This window comes from Podarcis bocagei (genome assembly GCF_964188305.1).
Source record: "Podarcis bocagei genome assembly, chromosome: 1".
NCBI classification, from domain to species: Eukaryota; Metazoa; Chordata; class Lepidosauria; order Squamata; family Lacertidae; genus Podarcis; species Podarcis bocagei.
This window is the reverse complement of record NC_138125.1, coordinates 1,770,779-1,786,322: the sequence shown is the minus strand read 5'-3', so window position 1 is coordinate 1,786,322 and position 15,544 is coordinate 1,770,779. Positions and strand designations below refer to the sequence as shown.

Sequence of the window (15,544 nt, the reverse complement as noted above, 5' to 3'; positions counted from 1 at the left end):
TGCATAGCTGTCAACTTTTCCCTTTTCTTGCGAGGAATCCTATTTGGAATAAAGGAATTTCCCTTAAAAAGGGGAAAAGTTGCCAGCTATGGTCCCGTGACTCTGGAACCAATGCCACAAAGGCTACTCACACTCAGGGAAGCAGCTTCTGCTGCAACACCACTCACATGACAACAACCAAAGGCTCAATGGCGTTGTAGTCTCGTAGCTGCATCTTCCTTACCTGGAATTCCTTGGCTGGTTCCACACAGTGACCAGCAGGCGCTTCCGCTCATCTTCCTCTGGCAAAGGACTGGAACACAAAGCAGAAAGGATGCGACCATGAGCCCCTGGAGGTAGCAAGGACCACATCCAAACTTAGACTTCTCCCTCAGGCCCTCTCACACTGACTTGGCTACCTGGGGCAGAAATCCAGAGCTGGCCACAGCTTATGAATGCGTCTGATCTGGGTACATATTTTCAGCTCGCATTATTTATTCCAATCCAACCCCCTCCCCTAGCTCTGTCCTCAAAGAGGCTGGCCCAAGGGGACGGAGTGCTTGAGCTGAGGAGGAAAGCCAGTGTCCCAGAGGCACAGGAGTTCAGACGGAAATTAACAAGCACCATGAGAAGAGGATGCATGTCCACCAGCGGCACCAGCACTGCTGCTCAAGACTGAGAATCCAACCCAGGAAGTTCACAGCACTTGCCCCCGCCCCCACCAGGCAGCAGCACCCTTGGAGAAACCCTTATTACCTGGTCCAAGTCCCCCCAAGGGCAGCTCAGAGCCCGGAAGAAGCTGTCTAGTTCAGAAACTCCAACAGTGGGGAGGGCAGGAGCTTAGCGCTTGTGTGTGTGTGTGTGTGTGTGTGTGTGTGTGTGTACGCGCGAGCACAGGCTGACAGTCACAGACAAGCCAGCTTTGTGCACAGGGCCGAGGCATTTGAGCTGCAAGAAAACAGCAGAATAGTGTCTGTCGCTCTTCATCTCATGGCAGCAGCTCCCCATGCGTGAGGCAAGTTGTGCTGAGGCATAATAGCTGACAAGAGATGGGGGGGGGGAGGCGAGGAGAGAGAGGGAGGGAGGGAGGGAGGGAGATTGAGAGTCAGAGAAGCAAGGCGAATCCTAGCACACTTTCTTTGGCTCAGGATCCCTGATCAGCCTGTTGTGACACAGCCTGGGCCTTCTCTGGGACACAAGAGGAGAGGTGTGTGTGTGTGTGTGAGAGAGAGAGAGAGAGAGAGAGGGGGGGCAGCAGCTGACACCCCCATCCCCATACTCACAAGAGGAAATGCTCATGGAAGACGGGGCATTTGCTGTCCAGCACAGTCCTGGTCCTCTGCCTGCACTTCCGATCTGTCTCCGGCACAAGCGACACCTTCGTTGGGAGAAGAAGAGAAAGAGCGTCGCTGTTATTGCGTGTTAACCCTCTTCTGGCTAGAGCAAGCTTCCAGCCAACACATCTAGATGAGCGGGAAACCGGCAGCTTTGAAATGGGGGAAAAACCTCACCTGGATGTCAAAGCATGAATGGAACCCACAACGAAATGTCAGTGCTGGCTTTAAAATCCCATGCTGGATTTTTGGGTGGGGAGAGAAGGGGGCAGACAGCCTGCATTTTGCGAAGTTATCCAGATGAGCCCCCTAGCTTTGGCTCAGTTCCACAGAAGTCATGAAATCCTAAGGCTGAGTTACACAGGCAGCAAGGCTGAGAGGGCCCATGAGGCACGGATGGAGGCAGGGGCCACTCGCAGTGCCCCTCAGCAGAGGATGCTCCTTTTAGGATTGCACCTGCCACAGTTAACCCGCCACTGCCTTTGCAACCCTCCAGAAAAGCAGAGGCAGCGGCAGCAGCAACTGCAAGATCCCCAGCACCCAAGGGCCAGCTGAGATGCGGCAGAGATTCCTGCATTCCACACCTGCTCAGACTTCTGCTGGCAAAGAGACGGAAGGGTTTTGTTTCTTTATAGATGCATGTAGCAAAAATCAATGGCTACAGACAACTTAAGTCAGCAGCTTGGTAAGGAGGAGGGCCTGCGCTCGGAGGAGGGGGAAAGAGAAGAGCAGCCCTCCCCCCCCTTGCTCCTTCAGGGGAATCCACCCACCACGAAAGATTACTGTCTTGACATCAGCACCCCTCCTGGGGTGGCAAGCCTACCTTGACAAAAGAGTCACAAATCCGGTACTCCTTCCCCATCAGGCCCTTGGCTTCCATGACTGGGGGACAGGGAAGAGAAAAACAAAAGAAGAAATTACATTGAAACGTGAACAGAAATAGCATCTTTTGCCAAGAGCAGGAAAAAAGGGTTAAACTGGGATTGCCAACCCAGCACCCCCAAAGGCATTCAGTGGAGTCCCCAGAAGGGGTCCCAGACTCTGAGCTTTCATTAAAAAGTCTCCAGCTCTCCTAGAACAGAAGTTATGAAGCAAAATCTACAGGTTCCCATCATTAACTGTATCTTTTTATTTGTGACCACAGCTATTTTGTGACTGGTGCTGTCAGCATCTTCTCAAAATTCCAAATCTGCCCCCGGACATGGAAAGGTTGGCGACTGCTGGATCCACTGAGATTGTGCACTCTCTCGCTCTCTCTGACACACACACACACACACACACACACACACACACACACACACACACACACACACTGCAGCTTCCAGCCTATTTGATCTGCCTAACTCACTCAGCCCTTGACTCCACAGCTCCCTGCTGACTCAGCATAATGCCCCAGCCCCTCTCCTCTCCTCCTGCAGATAGCCCTGCCTCCCCCTAGTTAAAGGGCTTAATTTGAGCTTGGGAAACCACCCAGCAGTCTATGCATTCCACCATCCTCCATAAAAGCAAGGAATCTGGTGCCAGAATGGCACAGAATTCAGCATCCTGAGAATCTCAGTTGTTCTTTCTTGTTTTTGGTACAGTGGTGCCCCGCAAGACGAATGCCTCGCAAGACGAAAAACTCGCTAGACGAAAGGGTTTTCCGTTTTTTGCGTTGCTTCGCTAGACAAATTTCCCTATGGGCTTGCTTCGCAAGACGAAAACATCTTGTGCTTTTTTTTTAAAGCCGCTTGAAGAGGCGCAGTTGCGACAGACCGTGCTTCGCAAGACGAAAAACATCGCAAGACGAAAAGACTCGCGGAACGAATTCTTTTTGTCTTGCGAGGCACCACTGTATTTTTGTGCCTATGAATGCAAATATAGACTTGAAAGTATGCGGGGAAAACATGGTGAACAAAGCACATCCACATTACAAACTGGATCTGGTCTAAACACCTCCAGAGTTTCTCCTAAAGCCACCTGAGGGGTGTAGTTTAGGGAGGGCACTGCTGACCCTTCAGCATAAACAGACAGTGAGCAAAACTGGTTTGGCACTAAAGAGAAGAGGGGTCCAGGAAAGCTTCCACTGTGGTCAGGAATGGCGCTTCATGTCGCCCACTGCCTTTCCTGCAGCAGAAGCAGGATAATCTATGACAAAATCTTCTCTTATAACAACAGTGTGCAAAGGCATGCAGATTTAGCTTGGTCTGCAAAATAACAGGTCCAGGATTTATCCTTTCATCGCCAGTGTTTTTTTTTCTTCCCAGCACCCCATCCTGCTTTCCTTCCTGGAACCTGCTCTGAGCACCAGGGCTCAACCCTGGAAATGTGCACCGTGTGTTTTTTGAAAAGAAAGAGGGCCTCTGACCACGTGCAGCATACCTTCCCATGGCAGCTATAGAGCACATGCCAACCTACAGGCTTAGCTCAGGCCAAGGGGTCTTCCACCTGGCCTTGAGCCCCTTTCCTTAGAAGCTGACCCACTGTCTGCAAAGGGTTCCAGGAGAAAACAGGATCTGGTCCCAGCCCCTTCACCAAGCCCCTCTTCATGCACCCCTGGTGGTGGTGGCAGCAGCAAAGGGTCCTGCCATTCAGGGAGGCAGGCAGGCACCTCATGGATTTCAGCTCACATGATTTAATCTGCAGGAGCCCAAGTGGCCCAGGGTGTCAGGTCAGGGCTGGGGAGATGAGAGTTCAGCCACAGGTGACTTTGAGCCAGTGACTGGTTTTAAGGCTCACCTACCCCACAGGGTTGTTGTTGAGAATAAAATTGGGGAAAGAGAATCGTGTGCACTGCCCTGGGCGTTATGGCGGAGGGCAGGCTGGAAAGGCAATAAATTAATCCTCCTGGCCTGCTATCAGCCAGTGCTTAGAGGAGTGACTTACAGCTACAATTAAGATGACAAAAAACAAGTAGGTCTGCATGCCAAATGAACAACTCATTTTGCTTGAGAAAAAAGGAGAGAGGCAGAGAGAAAATTGATGTGTGTGGATAACACTGCAATACTTGCCATATAATAAAAGGAGAAACCACAAGACATCTTCTCAAAGCACGCTGGTTTTCTGGGCAACCTATTTTTCAATCGATCTGAAGCCTGCCACTTTAAACCTAGCAGAGAACAACCCCCACCCACCCACCCCTCACAATTTGCTGAAATGAGCTCAAACCCCTCTGCCTGCAGCTGCCTGCCACTCCACGACTAAGGATCACTGGCAGGAGAGAAAGCAGAAGAGGGAAAGAGGCTGGGAGGGAAAGAAGGATTTATAGATGCTGGTGTGTGTGTGTGTGTGTGTGTGTGTGTGTGTGTACCCACAAGCATGTAATGTTTTCTATTAGTAAAAGCCTACTAAAAATACCCAGGCCTGAGCATTTGGTTGGAGGCAGGCGCAGCTCCACTTCCAGATGCCAAACTGCATTTCATGCGCCTGACTTCCTCCTGCTCACCATGACAGGGTCTGTGCCGGAGGCCCAAAAGCACCATCAAGCTAAAGATCAAGAGGCTGCATCTTGATTTTAGCTCAGTCTCATCCTTGCGCAGCTGTGCCGCGACCACAGCCGAGGAGAGGCTGGAGTTTCTCTGGGCAGAATCCAGGCTCCATCCCCACCCTGCACTGGCTCCCCCCCCCCAATAGAAGAAAGAGCCAGGATGCGGTTCTGCCCTGGCTGAGTGCATAGCTGTCAAGTGTCCCTTATTTGAAGGGACAGTCTCTTATTCCAGCGCCATGTCCCGCTGCTGTCCCTTATTGATGGATGTCCCTTAAATGATGTCCCTTAAATTTCAAAGAAAGCAGCTCCTCTCCCTCCCTCCCTGCTGGCCAGGGAGGAGGAAGGCTCCAACTGTGTTGCTTGGCTGTGTTGCTCACCCAATAAGAAGTCTAAGAACGACTGGGGGGTGGAGCTTGTAAGCCTTGTGTGTGGCTAGTTAATGCAAGCAGAGGGGTTTTTTGAATGCTGGATGCCATTTTGTTGCACGTGCTGTTGCAAACTTTGCAGTGCAAAGCCAGGCCGGGGAGCCATCTTAAGTTGAGGTTGCATAGGCCTTGTGGTGCATGTGATTCAGATTCTATTCAGTTGAACCTCTGGTTACAAAGTTGGTTGGACAGTGTTCTCGAAGCTACCCAGCATGAGTTTGACCAGACTGCAGGAGGACAGGAAGACTGGAGTGCCTAGAACAGGTGAGTGTGCAGGTCCCTTATTTTGGCTGCTGGTAAGTTGACAGCTATGTGAGTGAATTTTCTTTCTCTTGTACTCTGCCCATTCCATCCACAGAAGTGGAACAAGAAGAGAAGCAGACACAGAGACTGCAGGTGGCAGGGACGTATCTCCCCCCACCCCAAGATGTAGTTTCTTCTTTACTAAATCCTCAAAAGTGTCCACCAGCCAGAGCCAGGTGGAACATACTGCCTTGGGGCAGAGCCAGACACATAACAGGGGCTCAGTGCTTCCCACACCCAATAACCCCATAGCCAAGCACACATCTGATTGGTGACAGATCAGGTATTGTAACGCAAAACTCTGAGACTGGTCAGCTGCAGAGACCTGGCAAAAGGCAACAAATCAAAACGCACAGAGGCTGAGATGAGCCAGGCAGGGCAGGGAACCCTCTGGGAAACTTGAACATTGTAAGGAACATCCAGTTATGTCAGCATTCTGAAGCATAAAGCCCCGTTTTAAAGCTGGGGGGGGGGGGTTAGACACCCTCAGGAGATACTCATAGATGCAGGTCATCCCAATGGAGATGGCTGTGGGGATGGGGAATGTGCAGGAGGTTACAAGCACCACCACACCTGAGCCACCGTTTTACAGCCAGCACTATATGCCCCTGCTTCAGAGACTATGTTGCTCATGTCTGAGGCTGCTGGCTCTCAGACCACCAGTAAAAAGCAAGCCACCAATGTAGTTGGTGTGTGTGTGTGTGTGTGTGTGTGTGTGTGTGTGTGTGGAATGGCCACCCCTCGAAAAGTGAACATTTCAGCTACCCAATGGATGCTTCTCTCCACCTGCTCAGTTCCTTTGGTTTCCCAGGTTGCTTACTCACCATAGAGCTTCAGGTCCTTTCCTTCCGTGGTGATGGAGAGCTTCAGCTGCCCTAGAGGAGACAAGAGGGGCTGTGAATGAGAGTGTACAGAGAAGCTGGACTTGGAATCTGGGAGACACTGAGAACCACCTCAGGCAGAGACTCGCTAACTGGCCTCAGTTACTCACCTGTGAAATGGGAACAATGGGAACTTGCATTAAATGCAACTAGATATGAAACTAGGGGCAGCTATCTGGCTTCCATCAGAATCCAGAAGTTTCTCTCTCTCTCTCTCTTTCTCTCCTGCCCACACAAATTATGCATCAGAGTCAGTTCTCCTGAGGAGAGGCATAAAAAGTCCTACTGGGTCAGTTCAAAGGCCCATCCAGTCTTGTTCTCACATTGGCCAACCAGCTGCCCCAATGGGAAGCCCTAAAGCAGGACACGAGCACAACATCAACTTGTATTCAGAAGCATACTACTGTCTCCAACCATTGTGGCTAGAAGCCACTAACAGCCTTATCTTTCATTGATTCGCCTAATCCTCTTTTAAAGTTGGTGGCCATTGCTGCCTCCTGTGGCAGAATTTAAATTTGTGCTGTGTGAAGAATCGAAGAATCATAGAAGCTTAGAGTTGGAAGGAACCCCAAGGTTCATCTAGTCCAACCCCCCTGCAGTGCAGGAAACTCAGCTAAAGCATCCATGACAGATGGCTATACAACCACTGCATAGAAACCTCCAAGGAAGGAGAGTCCACCACTTTCTGAGGGAGCCCATTCCACAGCCAAACAACTCTTCCCATCAGAAATTTATTCCTGATGCTTGTTGGAATCTCCTTCTTGTAACTTGAATCCATTGGCTTGAATGCATTGGATATTTGAAGTTGGCTCTCATATCTCCTCTTTTCCAGGCTAAACTTACCCAACTCCCTCAACCGTTCCTAATGAGGCTTGGTTTCCCAATCACTCATCATCTTTATGCATCTTTATGCGCCCTCTTGCCCAGATTATCCGGAGCTTTGGGCTGGGCTGTCATCAATATGCTGATGACACTCAGCTCTATCTACTGATGGATGGCCACACCAACTCGGCCCCTTACACACTGACCAGATGCTTGGAAGCTGTGGCTGGATGGTTTCGTGGGAGCCGATTGAAACTAAATCCTTCGAAGACAGAGGTCCTATGGCTAGGTCGGGATAGCATGGGGATGAGGGACCAACTCCCTTCTCTTGCGGGGGCCCAATTAGTGCCATTGCCTTCCGTTAAGAGTTTGGGTGTAATCCTTGACGCCTCCCTTTCCATGGAGGCGCAAGTCACAGCAACAGCCAAGGCGACATTTTTCCACCTTCGCCGCATCAAGCAGTTGGTCCCTTACCTTTCCCGCCCCGACCTGGCCACAGTGATCCATGCGACAGTCATCTCCAGGCTTGACTACTGTAACTCGCTCTACGCGGGGCTGCCCTTGAAGCTGTCCCAGAAACTCCAGCGGGTACAGAATGCTGCAGCGAGGCTCCTCACAGGGTCTCTGCCATGGGAGCATATTCATCCAGTGCTTTTCAAGCTGCACTGGCTCCCGGTGGAGTACAGGGTCAGATTTAAGGTGCTGCTTTTGACCTTTAAAGCCCTTCACGGCCTAGGACCCTCGTACCTACGGGACCGCCTCGCCTGGTATGCCCCACGGAGAGCCTCAAGGTCCATAAATAACAACACCCTAGTGGTCCCAGGCCCTAAGGAAGTTAGATTGGCTTCAACCAGAGCCAGGGCCTTTTCAGCACTGGCCCCAACTTGGTGGAACGCTCTGTCTCATGAGACCAGGGCCCTGCAGGATCTGATCTCTTTCCGCAGGGCCTGTAAGACAGAGTTGTTCCGCCTGGCCTTTGGATTGGAGCCAATTTGATTCCCTCCGCCCCCTTTTTCTTTTTTCTTTTCCTTCTCCTGCAATGAGGCTCCATTTTAATATTTTAATGTTCCATTATTTTAATGTTGTATTTTATTTTTGTTTTTAAGTTGTAATCACTCATCTTGTTTTTATTATTGCTTGTAAGCCGCTCTGAGCCCGGCCTTGGCTGGGGAGGGTGGGGTATAAATAAAAAATTATTATTATTATTATTATTATTATTATTATTATTATTATTATTATTATTATTATTATCTTGGTCACCCTCCTCTGCACATGTTCCAGCTTATCAGGATGCTTCTTAAAAAGTGGCACCCAGAAGTGGACACAGGACTCTAGGTGGGGGTCTTACCGAGGCAGAATAAAGTGGAACTATTACTTCCGTTGATCTGGACACTATACTTCTGCTGATGCAGCCTAGAATAGTGTTAGGCTTTTTTTGCTGCTGCATCACACGGTTGACTCATGTTAAGCTTTTTGTCCATCAAGACCACAAGCTTTAAGAAGTGCTTTCTTTTGTCTGTCTGTCGATGCTCATGAGTCCTAGAGTTAGGAGACAGGGAGAAAAACTTTTCTCCATCTGCTTTCTCCACTCCATGCATAACTTTGTACACCTCTCTCATGTGGCCCCTTGCTAGCATTTTCTAAAGCAAAAGGCCCCAGATGTTGTAATCTGAGTCACTCCAGACCCTTCCTTCTCCAAATCTACAATACTCTTTCTGTGGTGGCACAACCAGAAATGTGCAAGCATGGCTGCACCATAGATTTGTATAAGGGAATTATGATATTGTCAGTTTCATTTCTAGTCTCTTTCCTAATGAGCCTGGAGAGAACCAGTAGGACACCCTGAATGCAAACACTATAAGAAGGACAGGGGTTGTTGTGGGTGATGATACTGGACCCCAGGAGCAACTGAGTGCTGGGGACATTCTTACATCCCCCTGACCCAAATGCTCAAGGTGGTTATGAGATGGAGAATGAAGCCAAGGAGGCCTCCAACATAGGAAATGCTGTAGCAACAGGTGGCTTCCATTACTGACACACAGACTGGGTGCATATTTTTCCCAATCATGACAAAGACATAAAACTTATAACAACCGGTACTCAAAATATCCAATGTGGGTAACAGCAATTAGAATGCAATAAGATGATAATAACAATAATGAACCACAGTAAGATCTCCCCCCCCCCCAAGATAATAAGCAAAACATGAAGAGCTAAAACCGTAACAGGGAATCAACCAAACCAAGCCAGCAGGAGTTGAAAAGACAAACTAAAGAAACACCCCAGAACTCCACAAAAATATCAAAAGAACCCCCGTGCACACTTTTGTGGTTTGCACATGGTGTGTGTGTGTTTGTGTGTGCATACTGTTTGCAAAACAAAGCACGTCCGCAGTTTGCTTTTTAACACTAGGTTAAGGATGGCTCTGATTTAAGGTTTGCTTTAATAAGTGTCAAGGCACCCTCCTCCTCCTCCTCCTCCTCCTCAGGGCACACAGCAAAGATCCATGGGAGACCAGTGCGTGGAGGGTGCCCCCTGGTGGGCAAGAGGAGGCAAGGCCATTCGTGCTGCACCCAGGGCCTCAAATAGCCAAGGATGTAACAGAAGGGGGAAGTGGGGAGAGGGTCGGGGGGGTGGGGGGTGATATATATAACTGGATCAGAAAAAGAGCCCATGAAGCCCAACATCCTTTCTCCCAAGGGAGGGCAGCCAGAGGCTCCGGTGGCAGAATTCACAGGCCGTGACAGCCGTCCCTCACTGTAACCACGCACCATCTGATTGACTGCAACTGAACTTGCAGGTTCCATTTCGCAGCCATGGCTGACAGCTATGGAAAGATCCTTCTTTCTCCGTCTCCTGCATGAGCTTGTCTTAAGCCTTTCCAAAAGCCACCTAGACTAGGGGTTATCTCTGGTGACAGACAGCTTCATATTCAACACTCCACAGCAGCCATGCATGGTTTGTTGCCATTTTTTTTTTTATTTTCCAGCAGAAACCCTCCTTCATAAAACAGCAGCAGGCAATGCTGAAATTCAACCAGGAAAGCTTTCTCAGCTAGAAAGATGTAGTGGGAGATTGATGGCTTCCTCACCTGTTTAATTTCTACCATCCACATACCTGCAGGCCCTATTACAACCCTTTCCTGCAACTGGGAAATGAATAGAGGTGGCAGTGCATGTGTCTCTGAGAATGGATGAATGTGGCTCTCTGTGTAGCCCACGGAGAGAGGCAAGTGCACACCCAAATCATTCTGAAGCAGGGGCCAGTCTGCGGCCCCTCTGGAAGGCCTGCCACATCTTGGATTCTTCTCATTCACTAGTGGGGTATACTCTGAGTTCAGAAGTTGTGGGAACAAGCCCGTCAACAGAACAAAGGGCCTGCTGTGAAAGCGGAATGGCGCTGACCCAGCCAAGCGTGTCTGGCAGATCCTGCCAGCCAAAACCAGGCCTAGAAAAGAAGAATTTGCCAGGAGCAGAATCCCCCCCCCCCAGGAAACAAAGCCAGCGGGGCAGGGAAAGGAGCATGAGAAATTCCAACTTACAGGCACCATTAGAAGCCCATATTCATAAGCACAGAGACTCATGTGTGGCTTGCAAGCAAGTGCTCCAGCTCATGGGATGCTGAATCCCATGTGTTTAATACTGAGCTCCAGGCAAGCGGACGTGGAATCATAAACGACGACAGACGAGGCTGGAGTACCTACATCTGCACCAGAGCTAAAGGACATCCTGTTTCACATTTCACGTGGCTTTAGTTCCCCCCTGTAAGCAGTGCCTCTGCCAGGGGTGAGCCCAGTCCTGTCCAGGTTCAAATCTGTTTCCATCTGCAAGGCTGAATTCTAAGCCAAGAGTTGGTTACATGAGTGTAAGAAGATCCTCACTGCTGGAACAGACTGGTATTGAGGTAGACAGCCTCTGGACATGGAGGCTCCATTTAGCCAGTCACGGTTAAACTGATTCTAAAAGGTCAGCTCTGAAGATGTACTAAACAAAAGAGGGTCCTCTTAGCCTGCAGAGAGCTCCTGCCTTTAAAATTAACATAAAGGAGACTCCCCCCAGATCAGAGGACACAAGCTTCAGGCCAGCACCTCTCTTGCTAGAAACTGGCTGGTAGTCTAGAGGCCTGGTCTTCAGCTGGTGGGTCATGGCCTGGTCCAAGCTGGGTCACAACAGGAGCCCTGCCACCATACAGATAGAAGCACAGTAAAAGGCTAAGAAATTGCTCCCCAAATGCATGTTTTGGTCAAAAACGGGCCCTGGGTCTGAAAAGGGCGAAGACACCTGACCTAGAGATTGCACAAATTATCCCATGTCCATCACTTTCTACGTGGAAGTAAATCCCATTGGTTGATGTGGTACAGATTCACAGGGGGTCTCTGCAAAGTCCTGGCACAGCAGTGAGGAAATGGCATGAGCCCGTGTGCACAGACGCTGCTGTGTGCACACGTGTGAAGGGGAGCTATGAGCGGCTGCAGCTCCCTGCTTAGAGGTACACTCCCCACTCCCTGCGCACACACGGAGGGCAGCTGAGCAGGAGAGTTCCTGCCCTTGCCCCTGAAGGAATCCACCACAGGCAGGCAGGCAGGCAGGAGCGTTGCCACAGCCTGCCTCTGCTGCAAGGGCTGCACACAGGCTCCATCCCTTGACACCTGATACAGAGACACCAACAGCAGCACCTCCCACCACACTCCCCTCCTGACTGCCAGAACAAGGGACTCCTGCTGGCAACAAGCTCTGCAGCCACAGCAACAAGCTCCACGCTTCCCCACCCCAACTCACCAAAGGTTTTCACATAGCAGGGAGGCTCCGGCTGGTCGACTGACCTGACACAGAGGGAGGCTCGGGGGGCAGCTCCGTGCTCCATCCCCCAGCCACCCATCCAGCCGAGCACCCCGGCTCCTCCACTCTCTCCTACTGGAGGCACCTGCTATTCCAGTCACGGGGCTGAGCCAGGCAGCTTCAAAGAGGCTTCAAAGTCATTCCCTCCGAGGAGGAAGCAGCTGCTGGGGCCTAACCGCCACTATTTGAACAGGACAAAAGGCACCACTGATGCCCATTGGTGGATTTGAAAGCCAATCTGCACCTGCCCACACCAGAGAGCGAGAGAGAGAGACACCCCGCCTTGAAGGCAAAGTACAAAATTGCACCGCCAGCGTGTGTCTGTGGGTGTGCACCACATTTAAGTGGTGTGGGTGTGTGCATGCACGTACATTAACAATTTTTTTAGAATTATAGTGATTATTTACTCATCTGTGAGCATACGAGTATTCTCCAACGCCTGTCTTCTAACTCCCCGATGCCGGAAAGAACACAAACAGTCACAGCTTGATTTCACGCACTGCTAACGCTGGCTGTACGGAAACTTCTATGGGGCAGGGTAGTGGGCAGGGGGGTGGGGTGGGGGCAGCCAACAGGTCCATCATCAAACCTAGTGTTTGTCTCCTGCAGGCCCTGCTCACTTGGTCCTTTTCCATGGACCCTTTTATGCCTTCCATCTACTCCAGCACATTGTCTGCTCTCTGCCTGGCAGTAGCTCTTCAGCCTCGAGAGAGGGAGGGAGGGAGGGAAGAAAGAAAGAAGGGTCTTTGTAAGAATCCTTTTAAGCAGCAAGCTTTCTGCCTTACAAGACGCCGAGTGTGCACCCTTAGAAACGCAACACTTGAAATGGAGCAGGGGATTTTACTTTGGCTCTGCAAAGTCCTGCCAGGGCTCTGCTCACCTGGACTCCGCTTGCCCCAGCTCCCCTTTTGCAAGGTGCTTCCAGGCCAGCCCCCAGCCCACTTCCACCTACCAGGACCTACCCTTGCCTCTAACGCAGGAGTGGCTGATCTTCCTCCTCCGGTTCTTCTGGAGCCTCTCCAGCGCCTTCCCCGGCGAAGTTTGAGCTCTGGAAATGCTGCTGCTGCTTTCTGGAAGATGTGCAGGCCCCTGGCCTTCCTCCGCACAGGTGTTGAGCTCCATACCTGCAAGGAAAGCAGAGCTCTGGGGGAGAAGCTTGCTAGGTAGGAACTGACAGCTGCTGGTGCCTTTGGCCACTATCTGAATAGGCAGGAGGGAGAACCATTATTGCAGCCTTTCCGGACAGTGTTATCAACCACCCTGTGTCAGACTGCGGTGGGGACCTGAGGGCGAAACTCTTGCAGGTGGCCGCATTCTATGGGTCTCCTCCCTGGACACCCACCCTCACCTTGTGGGTCCTTCCAAGCGCTCGCAGGGACTCAAGATCCTTTTTCAGCTGTTGCTTTTATTTGCCAATGGCTAGTTTCATCCTTGTGGTTTATTATGATTTGGTGAATTTTATTGCTTTTGTGGATTGCTGAGAGCCGCAGAAAGGCAGGATACAAAGAAAGGTGGGTGGGAAGGAGAGAGATCAGGTGGGCTATGAAGCAGGGCTCTGGGCCCATCCACACTGGCATGTGTCCCATGATTACTAGTATTTTGTATCAATCTATTACGATGAGTCTGATTGGGGTTTTTTATTTCTTTTTTTGTCCTGCTCCTTTCCCCAGGAAAACTTGCAGCTGACTGCTGAAGCAGAGCAAAGTCAATCCATGGAGAACTCAAAGAAAAAATTCTTCCTGTTCTGAACAGGTCCTAAAATAGTTCCTGAACGGGACTCTGCATGCTTTCCCGGGAGCTGTGTTGTGGGTGATCCACTCCCACCTCCTTTCCTTCTTTCTCTGCCTTACCCTGCAGGGTCTTTTCTCCAGCCCCCCACCTCCAGCTCTGAGCAGCACACTTAGGGTTCTCTTGGCATGCTTAAATCTTTTATTTTACTTTCCCCTGTTTAGTGTTCATATAAAAATCAAACGACATACAGGTAAAACATTGCGTTTCTGCTCATTTCTTTTTATTGCAATAAGTATTGAATGATACACATTGGGAGGGTCACGGCTCCTTTTGTTAAGGTCAAAGGATTGCCCAATTATCTGGCTTTCTGACTCTCTGCCACAGGTGGGCAGAGCTGAAGGTGGAGACATTTGATTAGAGGAAGAATGAATAGGGAAACATGGGGCTTCAGGGCTCTTTCCCCAAGGAAACCCCAAGGCAAAAACCACAAGTGGGAACACCCACTACAGGACCAAATTGAAAACAGGACAAAGAGGTACAGACATAAGGGAAGAACCTCCTGGAATCCCAGTGAATAGCTATCAGTTAGACCAGCTTGATTAGGGATGTGGGTGGCGCTGTGGGTAAAACCTCAGCGCCTAGGACTTGCCAATCACATGGTCGGCGGTTCGAATCCCCGCGGCGGGGTGCGCTCCCGTCGTTTGGTCCCAGCGCCTGCCCACCTAGCAGTTTGAAAGCACCCCCGGGTGCAAGTAGATAAATAGGGACCGCTTACCAGCGGGAAGGTAAACGGTGTTCCGTGTGCTGCGCTGGCTCGCCAGATGCAGCTTGTCACGCTGGCCACATGACCCGGAAGTGTCTGCGGACAGCGCTGGCTCCCGGCCTATAGAGTGAGATGAGCGCACAACCCTAGAGTCTGTCAAGACTGGCCCGTACGAGCAGGGGTACCTTTACCTTTTACTAGACCAGCTTGGGATCAAGGGACACATGGCATGATCTACTGAGTGGTAGCTCCTTATCATCTCTTAGCTCATAGTCTTCGTGTGTGTGTGGGGGGGTGTATACATTTATTTTTAATTGAACTATTCAGCACAGAATACAATAAAAACAGATTAATCTAAATAAAAATGGGGGGGGGGGGAATCCAACAAAAAGAGAGAAGAAATACAAAGCTCTCTTGTCTCATCTGGGAACTTCCCTTTCCTCCCTCAGCCTCCAGAGACTCATTTTTACACACACACACACACACACACACACACACTTCAGCCAGACAAGGGAGCTTGGAGTGGTTTCTAGACAGCCCCTTGGATAACCCGCTCTGCGTCCCTTAAATTCTCCCGCCTGCTCTGCTCCACCAACCCGCCCGCAGCATCTCTTGCTTTCCTTTTGGCCTGGCCGACATGCCACTGTGTGTCTCCTAGAAACTCCCTCCATCTTTTAGGCACAGCTTCCTGACGTTGCCTTTTTACTGCATTCTTTGGAGTTGCCAACTGCACAGAAAAACAAGAGCTTTGCTTGCTCCTGCAGCCATGCTTGGCATCAGATTGATGTGCAGCAATGAGCACCAAGCATAGGAAATTAGGCAGAGCCTGCTGGAGCAGGACCAAAGCCCATCTAGTTCAGCATCTTGTTCTCACAGGGGCCAACCAGATGACGGCTGGATTCAGGCACAAGAGAACTCTCCTTTCCTGTGGCTTCCGGCAACTGGTAGTCAGAAGCATGGCTGCCTCCGACTGTGGAGGCAGAGTACAGCCATCCTGCCTAG

General features: G+C 50.6%; 1 protein-coding gene across 3 annotated transcripts in view; it reads right to left on the bottom strand.

The window, feature by feature from the left end:
• Window positions 1-15,544, bottom strand: part of RGS3 (regulator of G protein signaling 3) — a 76,881-nt gene that overhangs the window by 57,515 nt on the left and 3,822 nt on the right. For all 3 annotated transcript variants that reach the window (XM_081195589.1, XM_081195587.1, XM_081195588.1), the window contains exons 3-7: window positions 13,011-13,172; window positions 6,332-6,382; window positions 2,137-2,195; window positions 1,263-1,357; window positions 224-292 (exon numbers count right to left, since the gene is read on the bottom strand). In XM_081195589.1, coding sequence (XP_081051715.1) covers window positions 224-292; window positions 1,263-1,357; window positions 2,137-2,195; window positions 6,332-6,382; window positions 13,011-13,170 — 434 coding nt within the window. In that variant the 5' untranslated portion in view covers window positions 13,171-13,172. The remainder of the gene's footprint in view (window positions 1-223; window positions 293-1,262; window positions 1,358-2,136; window positions 2,196-6,331; window positions 6,383-13,010; window positions 13,173-15,544) is intronic.